At 35.5% G+C, this 21894-nt stretch overlaps 1 protein-coding gene across 9 annotated transcripts in view; it reads left to right on the top strand.

Moving 5' to 3' along the window:
- The window catches only part of SMARCA1 (SNF2 related chromatin remodeling ATPase 1), a 116942-nt gene that overhangs the window by 33784 nt on the left and 61264 nt on the right, over positions 1-21894 (top strand). For 8 of the 9 annotated variants that reach the window (XM_019719815.3, XM_019719814.3, XM_019719817.3 and 5 more), the window contains 5 exons: positions 8838-8970; positions 9573-9721; positions 12891-13010; positions 18502-18612; positions 18891-19004. In XM_019719815.3, the coding sequence (XP_019575374.2) occupies positions 8838-8970; positions 9573-9721; positions 12891-13010; positions 18502-18612; positions 18891-19004 (627 nt within the window). The remainder of the gene's footprint in view (positions 1-8837; positions 8971-9572; positions 9722-12890; positions 13011-18501; positions 18613-18890; positions 19005-21894) is intronic. The other variant, XM_088795301.1, reaches the window with a different exon arrangement.

Here is a 21894-nt window from a genome sequence, read left to right as displayed (position 1 = left end):
TCTTTAAGGTGTAACATGAGGTTATTTATTTGGGAGTTTTCTTGTTTCTTGAGATAGGCCTGTAATGAGATAAATTTCCCTCTTAAAACTGCTTTCGCTGTATCCCAAAAATTTTGGTAGGATGTATTTTCATTGTCATTTGTTTCTATATATCTTTTGATCTCTCCTCTAATTTCTTCTTTGACCCATTCCTTCTTTAAAAGTATGTTGTTTAATATCCATGTATTTGTGTTTTTTCCCGCTTTCTTTTTACAGTTGATATCCAATTTCAAAGCCTTGTGATCAGAGAATATGCATGGCATGATTTCAATCTTCTTAAATTTGTTGTGAGTGATTTTATGTCCCAATATATGGTCTATCCTTGAGAATGTTCCGTTTACACTAGAAAAGAATGTATAGTCTGATGTTTTAGGATGAAGTGCTCTATAAATGTCAATTACGTCCATTTCATCTAATGTGTCATTTAGGGCTACTATTTCGTTATTTATTTTCTGTTTGGATGATCTATCCATAGCTGTCAATGATGTATTTAAGTCCCCTAGAATAATTGTGTTTTGGTCAATTTCTCCCTTTAGTTCTGTTAGTAGTTGCTTGGTGTATTTCGGTGCTCCCTGATTGGGGGCATAAATATTGATGACTGTTATGTCTTCTTTTTTTTTTTTTTTTTTTTTAATTAAATTTATTGGGGTGACAATTGTTAGTAAAATTACATAGATTTCAGGTGTACAATTCTGTATTACATCATCTATAAATCCCATTGTGTGTTCACCACCCAGAGTCAGTTCTCCTTCCATCACCATATATTCGATCCCCCTTACCCTCATCTCCCACCCCCCACCCCCCGCCCCCGTTACCCTCTGGCAACCACTAAACTATTGTCTGTGTCTATGAGTTTCTGTTTCTCATTTGTTTGTCTTGTTCTTTTGTTGTTTTTGGTTTATATACCACATATCAGTGAAATCACATGGTTCTCTGCTTTTTCTGTCTGACTTGTTTCGCTCAGCATTACTCTCTCAAGATCCATCCATGTTGTCACAAATGTTCCTATATCATCTTTTCTTACTGCCGAATAGTATTCCATTGTGTATATATACCACAACTTCTTTATCCATTCATCTATCGAAGGACATTTTGGTTGTTTCCATGTCTTGGCCACCGTAAACAAAGCTGCAATGAACATTGGAGCACACGTGTCTTTATCTCTAAATGTTTTCAGATTTTTTGGGTAGATACCCAGAAGAGGGATTGCTGGGTCATATGGCAATTCTATTCGTAATTCTTTGAGAAACCTCCACACTGCCTTCCATAACGGCTGCACCAGTCTGCATTCCCACCAACAGTGTATGAGGGTTCCTTTTTCTCCACAGCCTCTCCAACATTTGTTATTGTTTGTCTTGTTGACGATAGCCATTCTGACTGGGGTGAGGTGATATCTCATTGTGGTTTTGATTTGCATTTCTCTGATGATTAGTGATGTTGAGCATTTTTTCATATGTCTATTTGCCATTTGTATGTCCTCTTTGGAGAAATGTCTCTTCAAGTCCTCTGCCCATTTTTCAATTGGGTTGTTTGTTTTTTTGTTGTTGAGTTGCATGAGTTCCTTGTATATTCTGGATACTAGCCCCTTATCGGAGGCACTGTTTGCAAAAATCTTCTCCCATTCAGTTGGTGGCCTCTTTATTTTGTCAATGGTTTCTTTTGCTGTGCAGAAGCTTTTAAGTTTCATATAGTCCCATTTGTTTATTTTAGCGTTTACTTCCATTGCCTTTGGAGTCAAGTTCATAAAATGCTCTTTGAACCCAAGGTCCATAAGTTTAGTACCTATGTTTTCTTCTATGCAGTTTATTGTGTCAGGTCTTATGCTTAAGTCTTTGATCCATTTTGAATTAACTTTGGTACATGGTGACAAATAGCAGTCCAGTTTCATTCTTTTGCACGTGGCTATCCAATTCTCCCAGCACCATTTATTGAAGAGGCTGTCTTTGCTCCATTGTATGTTTTTAGCTTCTTTGTCAAAAATTATCTGTCCATATTTATGTGGTTTTATTTCTGGGTTCTCAATTCTATTCCATTGGTCTATGTGTCTGTTTTTCTGCCAATACCATGCTGTTTTGATTATTGTAGCCCTGTAGTACAAGCCAAAGTCAGGAAGTGTGATACCTCCATTATTGTTCTTTTTCCTTAAGATTGCTTTGGCTATTCGGGGTCTTTTGTGGTTCCAAACAAATCTGATGATTTTTTGTTCTATTTCTTTAAAATATGCCATTGGGATTTTGATGGGGATTGCATTGAATCTGTATATTGCTTTGGGTAATATGGCCATTTTAACTATGTTGATTCTTCCAATCCATGAGCACGGAATGTCTTTCCATGTCTTTGTGTCTTCTTCAATTTCTTTCAAAAATGTCTTATAGTTTTCAGCATATAGGTCTTTCACATCCTTGGTTAAGTTTATTCCTAGGTATTTTATTCTTTTTGCTGCAATTGCAAAAGGAATTGTTTTTTGTATTTCTTTTTCTGAGATTTCATTGTTAGTATATAGGAAGGCAATGGACTTTTGTGCGTTGATTTTGTAGCCGGCAACTTTACTGTATTCGTTGATTGTTTCTAATAGCTTTTTGGTGGAGTCTTTAGGGTTTTCTATATATAGCATCATGTCATCTGCAAAGAGTGATAATTTAACTTCTTCATTCCCAATTTGGATGCCTTTTATTTCTTTCTCTTGCCTGATTGCTCTGGCAAGGACTTCCAACACTATGTTGAAAAGCAGAGGTGATAGGGGACATCCCTGTCGTGTTCCTGAACGTAGAGCAAAGGGCTTCAGTTTTTCTCCATTAATTATGAGATTAGCAGAGGGCTTGTCATATATGGCCTTTATTATGTTAAGGTATTTTCCTTCTATACCCATTTTATTAAGTGTTTTAATCATAAATGGATGTTGTATCTTGTCAAATGCTTTTTCTGCATCAATTGATATAATCATATGATTTTTGTCCTTTATTTTGTTTATGTGATGTATCACATTGATGGATTTGCGTATGTTGAACCATCCTTGTGCCCCGGGGATGAACCCCACTTGGTCGTGATGAATAATCTTTTTAATGCATTGTTGTATTCGATTTGCTAGAATTTTATTTAGGATTTTTGCATCGGTATTCATTAGAGATATTGGTCTGTAGTTTTCTTTTTTTGTGCTGTCCTTACCAGGTTTTGGTATCAGGGTAATGTTGGCCTCATAAAATGAGTTAGGGAGTACTGTCTTTTCTTCAATTTTTTGGAAGAGTTTGTGCAGAATTGGTATTAGATCCTCTTTGAAGGTTTGGTAGAATTCACTAGTGAAGCCATCTGGTCCCGGACTTTTGCTTTTGGGAAGGTTTTGGATGACTGATTCAATTTCGTTACTGGTGATCGGTCTGTTTAGATTTTCCAGTTCTTCATGGTTCAGCCTTGGAAGGCTATATGTTTCTAAGAACTTGTCCATTTCTTCTAGGTTGTTGAATTTGGTGGCATATAGTCCTTCATAGTATTCTTGGATGATCCTTTGTATTTCTGTGGTGTCCGTGATAACTTCCCCTTTTACGTTTCTGATTTTGTTAATCAGTGTCTTCTCTCTTTTTATCTTAGTAAGTCTAGCCAAGGGTTTGTCAATTTTGTTAATCTTTTCAAAGAACCAGCTCTTTGTCATATTAATTTTTTCTATTGTCTTTTTGTTCTCTATTTCATTTAGTTCTGCTCTAATTTTTGTTATTTCCTTTCTTCTGCTAACCTTGGGTTTTACTTGTTCTTCTTTTTCTAGTTCTTTAAGGTGTAACATGAGGTTATTTATTTGGGAGTTTTCTTGTTTCTTGAGATAGGCCTGTAATGAGATAAATTTCCCTCTTAAAACTGCTTTCGCTGCATCCCAAAAATTTTGGTAGGATGTATTTTCATTGTCATTTGTTTCAATGTATCTTTTGATCTCTCCTCTAATTTCTTCTTTGACCCAGTCCTTCTTTAAAAGTATGTTGTTTAGTCTCCATGTATTTGTGTTTTTTCCCGCTTTCTTTTTACAGTTGATATCCAATTTCAAAGCCTTGTGATCAGAGAATATGCATGGTATGATTTCAATCTTCTTAAATTTGTTGAGACTGATTTTATGTCCCAATATATGGTCTATCCTTGAGAATGTTCCATGTACACTAGAAAAGAATGTATAGTCTGATGTTTTAGGATGAAGTGCTCTATAAATGTCAATTATGTCCATTTCATCTAATGTGTCATTTAGGGCTACTATTTCGTTATTTATTTTCTGTTTGGATGATCTATCCATAGCTGTCAATGATGTATTTAAGTCCCCTAGTATAATTGTGTTTTGGTCAATTTCTCCCTTTAGTTCTGTTAGTAGTTGCTTGGTGTATTTCGGAGCTCCCTGATTGGGGGCATAAATATTGATGACTGTTATGTCTTCTTGTTGTACAGTCCCCTTCACCATTATGAAATGTCCATCTTTGTCTCTTGTTATCTTTTTCACCTTGAAGTCTGTTTCATCTGATATCATTATGGCTACACCTGATTTTCTCTGGGTACCATTTGCTTGGAGTGTCAATTTCCACCCTTTCACTTTGAGTCTATGCTTGTCCTTGTAGCTGAGATGTGTCTCTTGGAGACAGCATATGGTTGGGTTTAGTTTTTTGATCCAATCTGCTACTCTGTGCCTTTTTATTGGTGAGTTCAGTCCATTTACATTTAGTGTAATTATTGATATGTGAGGATTTCCTGTCATTCTATCCTTAGTTTTCTGGTAAGGTTGTGTCTCCATTGTTTCTTTGCCTTTTTGTTGTTGTCTATTATTTCTGTGTGGTGGTATTCTATGATGTTTCCCTCTGTTTCTTTTTTTATTTCAGTATGTATTTCAATTCTGGATTTATTTTGAGTGGTTACCCTTAAGTTTATGTAAAAGAAAGTTTGATATTTAGAGTATTCCATTTTCTTCAGCACGCTTACTTTCTCCATTCCCATATTCCGGTTCAGGCCTTTACTCTCCCCCTTTTTGAGTTTTGTTTGCCACAAATTGTCCCTGTTGATGGTGGTCGAATGGCCTCCTTTAGTATTTCTTGTAGTGCAGGTCGTGTATTAGAAAATTCCCTCAGCTTCTGTATGTCTGGAAAGGTCTTTATTCCTCCTTCATATCTAAAGGATATCTTTGCTGGATATATTATTCTTGGCTCATGGTTTCTCTCTTTCAATAGTTTGAATATTTGGTTCCACTCCCTCCTGGCTTGTAGAGTTTCTGCTGAAAAATCTGATGATAATCTAATGGGCTTTCCTTTGTAAGTTACCGTCTTCTTTTCCCTGGCTGCCTTGAGGATTCTTTCTTTGTCGTTGATTTTAGACATCTTCAATACAATGTGCCTTGGAGAAGGTCTGTTGGGATTGAGGTAACTAGGTGTTCTATTTGCTTCTTGGATTCGAGGGTCCAGTTCTGTCCACAAATTTGGGAAGTTCTCATCGACAGTTTGTTGGAATATATTCTCTGTTTCCTTCTCTCTATCTTCTCCTTTTGATATGCCCATTATTCTTATATTGCTCTTTCTGATGGAGTCAGAAAGTTCTTGTAGAGTTCTTCCATTTCGTTGAAGTCTCAAGTCTCTTTCTTCTTCTATCTGTGTCATTTCCAGGTTTCTATCTTCGATGTCACTGATTCTTTCCTCCATCTGGTCAACTCTACTACCTAAGCTGGTTATTTCATTCTTAATTTCTTCTATTGAGTTCTTAATCTCCAGAAATTCTCTTTGGTTCTTTTTTAAAATTTCAATCTCTTTTGTAAAATGCTCATGCTGTTCTTTGATTGAGTTTCTGAGTTCATTTAACTGCCTATCTGTGTTTTCTTGTATCTCGTTGAGTTTTTTCAGAACTGCAATCTTGAATTCTCTGTCACTTAAGTGACATATTTCTGTATCTTTAAGTCCCTTCTCTGGAGATTTTTCACTTTCTTTCTGAGCTATCTTGTTGCCTTGGTTATTCATGGCGATTACTGGTTTACTATTTCTCTTCCTAGACATCTACAGGAGTGACTTTTGCAACAGGTTGATAGGAAGAGGTCTTTCTTTTGTTTTCCAGTACTTGTTGGTAGAATGTCTTATTATTTCTCCAAGTGCAATTTATTTTTCTTCTCCCACACGGTAGTGCTGTTTTCTCTGCACTATTTCTGCTTCTCACACAATGGGGGGATTCCCTGGGAGATGGGCTTCTCCTCTGTTAATAGTTCGTCTAGGTCACAGGGCGCAGTGTCCCAGTGGGTATGCGGAGAGCTTTTGATGTTCCAAAGCTCTTCCAGCTCCTGATTCAGAGCCCGTATGTTTCAGCAGTTCTGTTTACTCCTGCAGGTATCCGCCCAGATAGGTGGGGTCAGGGGCGGGGTAAGTTGTGAGAGGTGGCCCAGAGCAATGGTGGCGACCACCACCACAGCCGGTCCTGCTTCCACAGCTCTCTCCCCTTTGCTGGAACTAGTTGGGCTGTGAATTTGTGTCTGCGGCCCGCAGTTCTTAAAACAGCAAATTTTCTGTTGTTTTGATCTGACACTGCTACTGTTTCGCTTCTAGCACCGGGCAGGTGGGGCGGGGCGAGCTCTGGGAGGGGTGGGAGGGGGCGGCTAGTCTCAGTGCCTAAGGCTCCGTTCTCTGCTCAGCAGTGAGGGCTTAAACCACCGTTTTCAGCCTTTTTCCCTCAGTCTTTTCTCTGAGGTCTCTGCCGTGAGCGTTGGGTTCCGCTGTGGTATATGCTGCCCCCTCAGCCCTGTGGAGCCCTGGCGGAGCCCTAGCAGTCCGAGTTCCTCCCTCTCCAGCAGCTGCGATAGTTCCGGGAAGCAGCGAGCTCGGAGCACTGAGCTAGGTCTGCGTCCTGCGCCCGCGGGGCTCTGTCTCCGCGCACTTCTCCCTTCCCTCCTCCCTCCACTCGCGCGAATCTCCCACCTGTAGGTGATTTCAAACGGTAGTGGGCCTCTTCGTCTTGCCTGTCTGCTGTGCAGGGAGTCCTTTGTGGAGTTTTTGTTGTTCAATTCATTGTAAATTCCAGGGGAGCTTTATAGAGGCTCACCTCACGCCACCATTTTTCCGGAAGTTTTGTTTTTTTAATAATAGAGAATTGAAAAATATTGACTGTCAAGACACTTTTATATCAATATGCTGTGGCATAATTAGTAGTTTAGCATGGTATTAAACTGCCTGTGTGATATGACTAAGTAGGTATAAGCCCCAGTAAGTTACAGTATTACTGAACTGGAAAACTCATTAATGATAACCTTTATTTCAATAAAAATGTTACAGTATAGCTGATCATTCATGATTTACTGATTTGAGTATGAAATTTTAAATATGTATAAGGATGTTGCATTCTCTTTTAGTATTCTGTGTTGAAACTGTTACTGGGCTCTAGTGTTTTTATATTTAGTGTAAGGGCTGTTTTGAACCTTGTTTCTTTGATTTTTTTTCCTCAACCCCCTTTCTCCCTTCACCTATTTGCTCTAGCAGCTTCTGTGTTTATTTTTTTTTAATTTATTGGGGTGACAATTGTTAGTAAAGTTTCGTAGATTTCAGGTGTACAATTCTGTATTACATCATCTATAAATCCCATTGTGTGTTCACCACCCAGAGTCAGTTCTCCTTCCATCACCATATATTTGATCCCCTTTACTCTCATCTACCACCCCCCTACCCCCTTACCCTCTGGTAACTACTAAACTATTGTCTATGTCTGAGTTTTTGTTTCTTCATTTGTTTGTCTTGTTCCTTTGTTGTTTTCAGGTTTATAGACCACATATCAGTGAAATCGTATGGTTCTCTACTTTTTCTGTCTGACTTATTTCGCTTAGCATAATAACCTCAAGATCCATCCATGTCATCGTAAATGGCATTATTTCATTTTTTCTTATGGCAGAATAGAGGCAACCAACCAGATGGGAGAAGAGTTTTGCAAACAATGCCTCCGATAAGGGGCTAATATCCAAAATGTATAAGGAACTCATACAACTCAACAACAAAAAAGCAAACAATCCAATTTAAAAATGGGCAGAGGACCTGAACAGACATTTCTCCAAAGAGGACATAGAAATGGCCAATGGACATATGAAAAAATGCTCAACATCACTAATTATCAGAGAAATGCAAATAAAAAACACAATGAGATATCACCTCACGCCAGTCAGAATGGTTATCATCAACAAGACAAATAACAACAAGTGTTGGAGAGGCTGTTGAAAAAAAGGAACCCTCATACACTGTTGGAGGGAATGCAGATTTGTACAGCCACTATGGAAGGCAGTGTGGAGGTTCCTTAAAAAATTAAGAATAGAATTACCATATGACCCAGCAGTCCCTCTCCTGGGTATCTACCCAAAAAATCTGAAAACATTTATCTGTAAAGACATATGTGCTCCATTGTTCATTGCAGCTTTATTTATGGTGGACAAGACATGGAAACAACCAAACTGTCCTTCGATAGATGATTGGATAAAAGAGTTGTATTATCTATACACAATGGAATACTATTTTGCCACAAGAAAGAGGTGTTTTCATTTTCTTTGGTTAAATACCCAGAAATGAAATTGCTGGGTCTTATGGTAGGGCTTTGCCTGTTTTCCTCCTGGAAGTTTTCTGTTAATGGTACTGTAGAATATTTGCATATTTCTTTGATCCCAGGGTTCTTAAACATTCTTAATAGTCATCATCCTCCTTTCAAAAGTGCCATGTGTAGAGAGATCAGGAACTAATTTTATTTACAGAATTTTATAGCATATGGTCACCATATTAAACATTTTATCCAGAATACCCAATATCTTATATTAGGATTTTTTCTACTAGGATCGAGCACATCGTATTGGTCAGAAGAAGCCAGTTTGTGTGTTCCGTCTCATCACTGACAACACTGTTGAAGAAAGGATTGTAGAAAGAGCTGAAATAAAACTGAGACTTGACTCAATTGTTATACAACAAGGTATTTATACATATCAACTTACTTAGGTGGTTTTTTTTTTTTGCAAAAATACATGCAGTTTTCTCCAAAGGAGATTACTTTTAATGAAAGTTGACCAAAATTTGCAAACTTACTGAGAGAAAAAAAGTTAGTTTTTGAAACAAAATGCTAGTTTAAATCTTCGTTAACTAAACCTTACATTCATTATCAGCTAGTTGAACATCACTAGCGTATAGTTGAATGTCAGTGGCATGTTTTTTGAAGTGCCTGATATTATTTAGCAGACAAAATATTGAGTTAAAAGTTTTAAAACATGTATTAGAGGTTGCCTGTCCATACAGAGATATTTGATCTAAAAAGCAAAGTTTGTACATGAATAAATGATTCTGTCCTTCTGAATTTTAACTGAATTTTACAGAAGGAAATTCGTATTGAAATAGATGGTATGGTAGAAGAAAATCTAGTAGGGCTGTTCATTAAAACAGTAACTTTAAAGCTTACTAATTTTCTGTTCTTATAAAGCTTTACTTATGGTTAAATGTAGTAGTGTCTTATTAAAATCATTATGCTATGCTTTCTGTGGAATATAATTGAGCATATACAACTTTTATTTATATTATTAGGAAGACTCATTGACCAACAATCCAACAAGCTGGCAAAAGAGGAAATGTTGCAAATGATACGGCATGGAGCCACTCATGTTTTTGCTTCTAAAGAAAGTAAGCTGACAGATGAAGACATTACAACTCTTCTGGAAAGAGGAGAAAAGAAGGTTAGTTAAAATGGCATTTTGTTTTCATGATCATTGTTTTGAAATCAACATACTTAATAAGTATATTTATTGTATTTGCGTTGTTTCAAATGTATGTTTCAAACTGCATGTTTCATATGACTCATGTTCTCTCTAAGACGTTATAGATTTATATCTAGGAGTAATTTAGGTTTTTTTGATTATTTTTTGGAGAGAAAGACTTAAGCACCAGAGTTTGAAATTGAGTGACCTTTTATCGCATGCTTTTTGAAAATGATGTTGGTATTTATTTAAAAGCCAAATAAATTTTGTTTTTAAGCACATGTATCAGAATGACATTTTTATGACTTTTGTTTTGCACTGTATTAAAAAGTGTGTATTAATACATTGTGTTAACTGAAAATCTTTTGTGTCCATTTCATGCAATATTAAAGCTTTTTCTGTTCAAGTATATATAATAAACCGTTTCACAATATTGTAGTTTTATATTGAATTTACCTTTTTTCACAAATTATTACGAATATTTCAAACATAAGCAAAAGTTGACAGAATAGTGTAAATGAACTCCCATGTACTTATCACCCATTTCCAACAGCCGTAAACCAGTCCTACCCCATTTATACTCCAAAATTCATCTTCCCCCCTTCCTGGGTTATTTTAAAGCAAATCTCAGACATATTTCAGCTGTAAATATTTAACACGTTGCGTACGGATCACGAGAATCTTCATGTTTTTCTGAGCCATGCGTTAAGGACGGATAATGAGAATTCTGGTTTTTACTGTTGACTCTTTTTACTTTGCACATTTTATTGAATTATTTGTGTTTCATTAATAACAAAGGAAGTTGCTTTCTGCAGTATCACATCAGGAGGAATTACTAACATCACAGGTGAGTAAATCCTAAAAAATTCCATAGAAAAATAATAAATGACATAGAAGCATTTACGCTTTAAAGAGAAGAGTGCATTTTAAAGTAGTTTCTTTTAAAAACCTGCCGGAACTGAGGGGTTTGAGGGATTTAAACTCTGCCATACGCAACGTGTTAATTGTGTATTTCTAAAAGAAGTTTTTAAAAACAAAATTATTATAGCATTGTCCCACCTGAAAACCCCCAGTAATTCAATAACATCAAATATCCTGTTAATATTCAAATTTTTAATTGTTTCATAAGTAGCTATACTTTCTTTTTTAAAAAAAACTGGATCTTTTTTTTTTTTTAATTGGGGAAGGGGAACAGGACTTTATCAGGGAACAGGTGTACTTCCAGGACTTTTTCCAAGTCAAGTTGTTGTCCTTTCATTCTTAGTTATGGAAGGCACAGCTCATCTCCAGGGCCAGTTGCCATTGCTAGTTGCAGGGGGCGCAGCCCATCATCCCTTGCGGGAGTCGAACCGGCAACCTTGTTGTTGAAAGGACGTGCTGCAACCAACTGAGCCATCTGGGAGCTCAGTGGCAGCTCAACTCAAGGTGCCATATTCAAACTTAGTTGCAGGGGAAGAGCCCACCATCCCTTGCGTAAGTCGAGGAGTCGAACTGGCAACCTTGTGGTTGAGAGCCCGCGCTCCAACCAACTGAGCCATCTCGCACTGGCCCATGTGGGAATCGAACCGGCAGTCTTCGGCCTTAGATGCAGGGAGCTCCAACCGCCTGAGCCACCAGGCCAGTCTAATAGCTATACTTTCTTTAAAAAAGTTTTCTTAAAATCTGAATGCACATAAGGTCCACACATGTCATCTACATATTTTTTAATCTGTAGGTTCTCTCTCCATTTATATATTTTTCCCTTGTAACTTGTTTGGTGTAGAAACTGGGTTGTTTGCCTTTTGAATTGCTCACAGTTTGAATATTGCTGATTCCATTCCCATGGAGTATTGTATTATATTCAGTTATTTACTATATTTCCTGTAAATTGGTTGAATTTACTTTTCAGACCACTTTTTGTTTCTGAGGTTTTACACACACACACACACACACACACACACACACACACACACACAAATTTACTTTACATTACAGCTCTAGGACTTATTTATTTTATAACTGACACCCAGACCTCAAAATGGCAACCACCAATTTGGTCTCTTTATCTATGAGTTTATTTGTTTTTAGGTTCCACATATCAGTGAGATCATATGGTATATTTGTCTTTCTCTGACTTACTGCACTTAGCATAATGTCCTCAAGGTCCATCTATGTTGTCGAAAATGGCAGGCTTTCCTTCCTTTTATGGCACATTAATATTCCGTATGTATACATATACATACACATATGTATACGTATATATATGTATACATATATATATGTATATATATGAATATTAATGTGCCATAAAAAGAAGGAAAGCCTTTTTCCATATATATATACATGTATATGGAATATTGATGTATATGTATATGTATATGTATATCTATATGTTTATCCATTCGTCCATTGATGGACACTTAGCTTGTTTTCATGTCTTGAGTATTGTAAATAATGCTGAAAGAACATGGGGATGCATATACCTTTTTGACTTACTGTCTTTGTTTCCGTCGGAGAAATACCCAGAAATTGAATTGCTGGATCATATGGTATTTTTATTTTCATTTTTATTGAGGAACCTCTGTACTGTTTTCCATACTGACTGCCCAGTTTACATTCCCACCAACAATGCACAAGGGTTCCCTTTTCTCCACATCCTCGCCAATACTTGTTATTTCTAGTCTTGTTGATAATAGTCATTCTAACAGGTGTGAGGTGATATCTCATTGTGGTTTTGATTTGTATTGCCCTGATGTTGAGCATCTTTTCATGTATAATATCTTGAATTTTGAGCAATCTTGTATTGGTATGTTTCATATTAGTATGCAAAATGTATTGTTTAATCCAAGTTTGCCTTCATTTTAGCATTAGCTATTTGACCCGTTAAAATTATGCAATAGAAATTATAATATGGGTACATCTTCGAAGATAAAAGATTTTAAAGAAAGCCTAAGTGGAAAGCCTACTTTGGAAGAACCATCTAAGTATTTAAAATACTTGGGGCAAGTTAAATTTATATTCAGGTTTCATGTTGGTATTGCATTCTTACCTTGGAAATTAGCAGATTGGATATTTCATGTCAAACTGAACTTTTAAAAAGAGAGAGAATTCTCACATGTTTATATATGATTCAGTGATAATTTTCTTGTTTCACTGCATTCAACTTTAGACTGCAGAGATGAATGAACGCTTGCAGAAAATGGGAGAGTCTTCTCTGAGAAATTTTAGAATGGACAATGAACAAAGTTTGTACAAGTTTGAAGGAGAAGATTACAGAGAAAAACAGAAGGTAACTTTTTATTCTCAACCATTAGACTGTCAAGTTAGCATTTCTTCCCATAGCAATTATTAAAAAGCAAACAGACAAACAAACAAACACTGGCACTACCTATTATAATACTCTGCTATAGAGTGAAAGTTGATGTAGGTCAAAAGATATCATGCAAAGGCCATCTTTAATATATTTTGCTGGTTTATTATCATTACCATCATCATCGTCATCATCGTTTTGTGGTTGAGTTCCTGGATTCTGGAGCTGAATTCACAAATCTGTCTCTAGTTAAGTGTCTTTGAGTACTCAGTTTTCTCGCTTATCAAATGAAGGTTATAGTAATTACATCATAGAATGATTCTGATAATTAAATTAGTTAATATTCATAAAGTAACTCAAACAATGTGTGACAATAACTATTAGTAGTATTATTATTGACATATAGATACTTAAATTTGTTAAAGGTGGTCTCATTTATGAAATAATGCCTTGTAATATACTGCATGGACAGCAAGGTCCCTTGAAGAAATGGGAATTTGTTGCGTCCAGCACAACACGGGCAGTGAGGGTACGAGAAGGGGCGGCTTTGGGTTAAGTTAGTGTGGAGGTTCCTCAAAGAATTACGAATAGAATTGCCATATGACCCAGCAATCCCTCTCCTGGGTATCTACCCAAAAAATCTGAAAACATTTAGAGATAAAGACACGTGTGCTCCAATGTTCATTGCAGCTTTGTTTACGGTGGCCAAGACATGGAAACAACCAAAATGTCCTTCGATAGATGAATGGATAAAGAAGTTGTGGTATATATACACAATGGAATACTATTCGGCAGTAAGAAAAGATGATATAGGAACATTTGTGACAACTTGGATGGATCTTGAGAGAGTAATGCTGAGCGAAACAAGTCAGACAGAAAAAGCAGAGAACCATGTGATTTCACTGATATGTGGTATATAAACCAAAAACAACAAAAGAATAAGATAAACAAATGAAAAACAGAAACTCATAGACACAGACAATAGTTTAGTGGTTGCCAGAGGGTAAGGGGGGCGGGGGGTGGGGAGTGGGAGATGAGGGTAAGGGGGATCGAATATATGGTGATGGAAGGAGAACTGACTCTGGGTGATGAACACACAATGGGATTTATAGATGATGTAATACAGAATTGTACACCTGAAATCTATGTAATTTTACTAACAATTGTCACCCCAATAAATTTAATAAAATAAAATTTAAAAAAAAAAAAAGAAAAAAAAAAAAAAAGAAAGAAACATACAGAGACTTAATGCAGTTAAATCTCAGAAGGCCAGGGGTCTCACAGTTCTGAAAGACTGGAGCCCAGAACAAAGCCGACTGGAGGTTTTTATTGATAAGTATGCAAGGGAGTAGCAGTGTTTTTGGCACGGTCTGTGAGACTCACCATGTTATAGAAACAACCAAAACCAATTATGCCAATTATGTTGATCTTCCGACTCTCCCCTCAACCCCTGTGACAACTGATCTTTGTACTTTCTCCAAAGTTTGCCTTTTCCAGTTTATCATATAGTTGGAAACACGCAGTATGTTTTCAGATTGGCTTCTTTCATTTAGCAATATGCATTTAAGGTTCCTTCATGTCTTTTCATGGCTTCATAGCTCATTTCTTTTTAGTGCTGTGTAATACTCCGTTGTCTGGATGTACCACAGTTTATCCATTTACCTACTGAAGGACATCCTGGTTGCTTTAAAGTTTCGGCAATTACAAATAAAACTGCCATAAACATCCATGTGCAGGTTTTTGTGTGGACATAGATTTTCAACTCCTTTGGGTTAATACCAAGGAGTGTGATTTCTGGATCCTGTGCTAAGTATATGTTTATTTATAAGAAACTGTCAACCTGTCTTCCAAAGTGGCTGTATCATTTTGAATTCCTGTGAGCAATGAATAGGAGTTCCTGTTGCTCCACCTCCTCACCAGCATTTGGTGTTACCAGTGTTCTGGATTTTTGCCATTTTAATAGGTGTGTAGTGGTATCTCATTTCATTTGCTTATTTGCATCTTTTCATTTGCTTATTTGCATCTGTATATCTTCTTTGGGGAGGTGTTTTTTCAGATCTTTTGCCCATTTTTTAATCAGGTTGGTTGTTTTCTTATTGTTGAGTTTTAAGTGTTCTTGGTATATTTTGGATAACAGTCCTTTATCAGATGTGTCTTTTACAAATATTTTCTCCCAGTCTGTGGCTTGTCTTCTAGTTCTTTTGAACCACATTGCATTTTTGTTTCTGTGTCTCCTTACTGTCTTCTAATCTGTGATAGTTCATAGTCCTTTTTTTTTTTTTTTTTTTTTTTTGGTCTTTCATGACCTTGTTACTTTTGAAGAGTATTGGTCAGTTATTTTGTAGTTTGTCTCTCACTTTGGGTTTGTCTGACATTTTCTCATGATTTGATTGAAACTATATGAGTGTATTTTTGGCAAGAGTGCCATGGAAGTGATGTTATGTCCTCAGTATATCATACCATGGAACATATGATGTTGCTATATCTTATTATAGGGGATGTTAACCTTGATCAGTAAGTTGAGGTGGTGTCTGCTGGATTTCTCCACTGTAGGGTTACCATTTTCCCTTTGTATGATAAATATCTTGTAGGAGATACTCCTCAAACCTTCACCCACTGATTTTAGCATCGGTTGGTGGAGTTTGCCTGCAACAGTCATTATTGTGGTGTTTGCCTAATGATAATTTTGTATTTCCTTTATTCCCTCTATATTTACTGGGAATTTTTCTGTAAGGAAGAGCTTTCCCTTCTCATTTATTTATATACTCATTTATTTATAGCAACATGGACTTACGGATAGTTAATTTTTTGAGTTATACAGTTTTGTCATTTGTTCAAATTGTTTTATAAAGCTGTATTTTTTAATTGACAAATGAAGTTTATTAAAATGAAAAGTGCTTCTTCTTGGAAATTGATTTTACTGAAAAATGAGAAGTGAGCCATTTTAGTTTGCAGTGCAACTAGTATGCTGAGAATGCTTTGTTGCTATCATTTTTTTTTCTGGTACTTTTGAGTGTCTTGACTTAAATCTCTAGTTATATCTGTAGCCTTAATTCTGACTGTTTAAATTTTATTGTGATGAGATGCAGGTGATGGCCTACATCACAGGGTGGAAATTGCCTTCCTAACATGGTTTTTTGATCTCATTATGTGGTATGAACTTGATAAATTTTATAGTTATTCCCGTGGGCTTAGTGGGATGAAGAGTGTTTTATAAAGCAGAAAAATATTAAACAGTGAAAAGTCTAAATATCAGTGGTGCTTCTTATCTACATTCTTAGAGGAAAAGTAGACTTAGTAAAATACTTGATTATTTCTAAATAACTGGTTTTTCAGGGTTTCTAATTCTAGCAAAATAATGATATACAGATACAGAGAAATTTTAATAACGATGACTTGTATTTTTATAATTGAATGTCTGACAAATAAGAATTTTCTGTGAATATTCTGACTTTAGATTATATTTAATTTCTGTCATTTCATATTTCCTAGATAGGTTCTTAAAATAGGTTTGTACTATCCCTTGAAGAGAATTGAAAACCTGCAAGAAGGTTGTTTATACATGAATCATGGGAATTACACAGTGAGGTAGATTTTCATATATAATTTGTTGAACCAGTTGCATTACTTTACAACCACACCTGGTAAATTAAGTCATAATGGTTGACATTGATTCTGAATAAGTTAACCTGAATAACTTTGTATTAATGCACTCTTATCTAAAACAAACGAATTCAGCATTATTTATTCTGCTTTTGAAAGTTCAGGAATTGGTTTTTAATACTTATTTTGAATTTTGAATACTTAGACCTTATTAACACAAGTGTAGGTTAAATGGCCAAGTACATTTCTTTTAGAAAGTTAAATCATTGATTTATTTTTCACCCCAGGAGACAAATAAAATAATTGGTTATTTATAAAATATTACTGTCATCTCACATTAATCCATCTGAGGTGGAAAAAAAACCCAAAACTCATTTCACTGCTCTGGGTATTTCTCATTTTATGTAAACTCACATTACACTTTGCATATCTCATAGACTCATAGACTTAAAAGATACAGTAAAGGTTATTTAGTCTAACCGTTTTTGTAATTAAGAAATCCCATTATAGTATCTAGGACAGTTACCCAGCCTCTGAATAAGGTCATGCTGGGAATCCTATTCCTCTCAGGATAATTCATTTCACTGATTTATATTATCTGGCTCTCAGAAAATTTCTCATTTGACTTATAAGCTCCTTCATAGAAGAGATTATTTTATTCATCTTTGTATGCTTGACAATTACTTGCAAATAATATAGTAGGTACTTAAACATATTTGTTAAATTATATTAACTAGCAATCTACTTTCCTGTGACTTTTCCACATTGGTTTTAATCTTATGGTCAACAAAGAACAGTGTTCTTTTCTATTTGATAGATTTTTATATATGTGGATGCCACCATTTTGTCTGTCTTCATTTTTTACTTCTCTAGACACTGTGAGAGTTTGTAGATCTCTAACCATCCCTGTCATCTTAGTTTATCATCCACTCTTAAAATATGATACTAAGGGTGGAACCCTTAATAATAGATCAAATAGAGTGGGACTATTAATTATAGACAATGGACTCTTTTAGGCCATTAATGCTCTCTTTTCTGTGAAGGCACCAGGCTAGGTAGGCACTGTGAAATCAAGAAAAATATCTGAACTAGAAAACAATACCTGCAGACTCCAGAACTTTGTAGTGTAAGTTTTGTCTATAGATTTTTAAATTGTATTTTCTAGCTGATATTGGGGTGCAGTTTTGTAATGCTACCAAATCATTGTTCACCCCTATTTGGACATTTAATAATAACTTACATTTAACTCTTGGCCATTTACCTAATGCTTTCACATATATGCTCACATTTAATCCTCAGGGTAGGTATTGTTATTCCCATTTTACAGATGAAGAAAATAATTTCCCCAAAGTTACACAATTGGTAAAGTGGCAGAACTTGGTTTCAAATTCAGGTGTTTCTGATTTCACTGACTTTTCTCACAGCTGCCATAACAAGAGGTCTCATTAAAAAATTTTCGCTTGATTTGAAGGGACATATGCCTGTCATCTTGATATTCATCATTTACCCCTTTCAGTTATTTTCTAATTCATGCACTTAATAAAGTTATCAGAATCAATGGTAGTCTTCCTTCTACATTAGATACTATTTATTAGGCATAAAATATGAACCAAATTGTACATATTCTTCTCAAGTACTAAGGAAGAGCTAAGTTTTAAACTTACTTAAAGAAAGGAAAGCATTCTTGCAGCTGAACTTGGTGTACAGGGCAAGGTTTTGGAACTTGAGATGTATAATTCTAACTTACAAAAAAGAATTTTGATTGTTTCTAATGGCTTTGGTTTTTCTCATGCTTCTGCAACCTTGATGTGCTGAATTTTATGAGTTTGGAGTAATTCAATTCCTTGTTCTTATTTGTTGTGTATAGCTCGGAATGGTGGAATGGATTGAACCTCCTAAACGAGAACGCAAAGCAAGCTATGCAGTGGATGCCTACTTTAGAGAGGCTTTACGTGTCAGCGAGCCAAAGGTGCCAAAGGTAAAAAAAAAAAAAGGAAAAAAAAAACACAGTATGAGGCCAGTTTTTATGTCCTACAACAGGATTCTCTTATAACATGGTCTGTGATTCAGATTTACTTATATTAGTGCTAAATCATAGTCCCTAAAACAATACAGAAAAGTACTTGATATGGCCCAGCCATACAAATAGATTTCATTGTATTTATTTTTCTATATATTAAAGAAATAGTAAAAGATATATATGTTCACTTCCTGTACTGAAAACATATATGTGTGTAATGCATTTTCCCTACACAGGCTCCACGACCTCCAAAACAGCCAAATGTTCAGGATTTTCAATTTTTCCCACCACGTTTATTTGAGCTCCTGGAAAAGGAAATTCTTTATTATAGGAAGACAATAGGCTATAAGGTAAATTTTCAATTTTTTAGATTAGCATAATCTAATCTTTTAAGCTAACATAATCTATTAAGCTAGACTAGAAGGTGTTCCATTTTAATGCCAGAGAATGTAAGAGTAAATCAAAATAGTGGTGTTTTTAAAACCAAAGAGGAGGTTTAACCAGAAGTAAAGCATCAAACTACCGAATCACCGATCATCACTACATGGGATTAATTGACAATTATTCAATATTTCAAAAATGTAATAATACCATATATTATTTTAATAATGCTGGATTTTGAGTGGTTAAAGAATGTGCAGAAAGAACAGTAGGTATGTGGTCAGTTAAAAGTGAATGTATGATAGGAGGTAGGAACTTTTGATCATTTTCCTTGATGACCAAGAAATAGTGTTTTTGTATTTATTGCTCAAGGTTGATGAAAGCCCTGTTGGTGGTTAGTAAACTGTGGTCATTTAGGTGTTAATGATAAACATAATAATGAATCATTATAATTTTAAAATGAACTTTTGGAATTCAAAATTCTTATTTATATAGGTGGATAAGAACCCATTTTTGTGAGTGAAATTTAATGTTTATCACACTTAAGCTATCACATTGAGAGATTAAGCATACAAGTTTATTTCTATATGATGAAATTGACTTCCTAGTGAATGAAAAGGGATGACCAAAAGTATATTTGTCAATAGTATAAACAAAATTAAAAAATATTAACACTGTTGCAATTTTATAAAGTTTTTAGTTTTATGAATTGGAAGCTGTGTTTCAAAATTTATTTTGTGAACCTTTAACAAAAGTTTAACTATGACAAATTATTTTGATTAGATGTTTTAATGTGCCTAGAAAAGCTCCATATATTTGAATTACGTAGTTTGTTTATATTTTGGAACTCTATGGACCTCTAGAATGTTTCTGCTATTAGTCCAGAGTGGGAGCATTGACATTTGAAACAGAAAAAAGGTTTTACTTGCTATTTATATACTGAAGTTTAAATATACCTGGGGTGCCAAAAAATGTATACAAGTGGACACTGGTCAGTGTTGCTAAAGCAGTAGTTCGCCTCAATGAGAAGTGTCTGGATGCTGATGGTAACCACTTTGAGCACCTCTTGTAATTGCAGATGTCATATGTGAATTGTGTTCATCTTTTGTTATCGGTACATATTGAGTATTACAATTTTAATACGGTTTTTTCCTTAAAATGTGTATACATTTTTGTGGCACCCTCTGTATATATAAGATGTGATCAAACAATATGGTGACTGTTTAAATAAAAACATTTATTACAGTAAAAGACACATTGCCATTAATCCCCTCAAAATACTCCGCCTTGCTTTAAACACATTTATCCCATCATTCTTACAACTTTCTGAAGCAATTTTGGAAACCCATTTTCATGAGTGTCTTTAGTTGCATTATTGTGGCTGCCTCGAATGTCCTGAATAATTTTGACTTTGGGGAAGAGCCAGAAATCTCATGGTGCCAGATCCAGTGAATAAGGTGGATGAGGACACACCGTAATGTTTTTATGTGACAGAAATTGCAGTATACCGGAAGCGATGTGTGCCATGGGGCATTGTCATTATGGCGGATGATTTATGGCACACTTTAAAACACACCTTCTCTCAACTGTAGCTTATACCCAACTGACTGCACTGAACAAGTTGAAACTTGTCATACACTGTTATTAAGGTTTGACATGCCACTTCCCATATTGAAGATCCCTGCCTTTCCATTGGATGGCACTGGAAAACAGCATTCACCATATTTTGTGATCATGACGGAAAGGCTCCATGTCACACATCGCTTCTGGTATATGGCAATTTCTGTCAAATAAAAATATTTTGGTGTGCCCTCATCCACCTTATTCACTGGATCTGGCACTGTGAGACTTCTGGCTCTTCCCCAAAGTCAAAATTATTCAGGACATCGAGGCAGCCACGACAGCACAACTGAAGACACTCACAAAAGAGGACTTCAGAACTGTTTCAGAAAGTGGCAAGAACAATGGGATAAGTGTGTTCAAAGCAAGGGGGAGTATTTTGAGGAGGATTAATGGCAATGTTTCTTTTACTGTAATAATTTTTTATTTAAACATTTCACCGTATGTTTTGATCGCACCTCGTAAATAGGAACAAGAAGCTTAAGGTGAATATAATTAGTTCATTATAATCTGGTTAAGGAAATGTGATTAAATTTAAATGTATTTAACTAGCTTAACTGGATAAAATCCTTCTCAGGAAGTTGTAGAAGAGTAATGTAACCATGGTTGAACATTCAGACCAGGCATTAAACAGTTTCAGAGAAAGTGAAAACAGTGATCTGCCAGAATAAACAAGAAATCTATAGGTCCAAACTGTAGAGTAAAAATAGTAAAATTAATAAAATAGTAAGGGGGGTGGGGGGTGGGGGGTGGGAGATGAGGGTAAGGGGGATCAAATATATGGTGATGGAAGGAGAACTGACTCTGGGTGATGAACACACAATGGGATTTATAGATGATGTAATACAGAATTGTACACCTGAAATCTATGTAATTTTACTAACAATTGTCACCCCAATAAATTTAATAAAATAAAATTAAAAAAAAAGAAAAAAAAAAGATTTCATGAGGTAAACAGATATATATTATCCCACTAAGGGCTCTAAAAACTAGATTTAGGACATTATTTTCTGTTACTTTTATTGACTGTTTAAGTGAGACTTCAAAGGAAAATCAATTGAAATGTTAGACTCAGTAATCAACCACATATCTGTGTAGAGCATTTTATAACTTATAAAATGCTGTACCACACATTTCATTTGATTCCTAACAAGCCTGTGAGGTATGTGTTATTATCACCTTTGTATAATAGGTCAGGAAACTGAAGTTCAGAGAGGTTAAATGACTTGTTCAAGGTCA

This window comes from Rhinolophus sinicus, chromosome 18 (genome assembly GCF_057876585.1).
Source record: "Rhinolophus sinicus isolate RSI-liver-muscle chromosome 18, RSI-T2T, whole genome shotgun sequence".
NCBI classification, from domain to species: Eukaryota; Metazoa; Chordata; class Mammalia; order Chiroptera; family Rhinolophidae; genus Rhinolophus; species Rhinolophus sinicus.
Note: the sequence above shows the minus strand (reverse complement) of the source record. Positions and strands in the feature narration are given on the sequence as shown.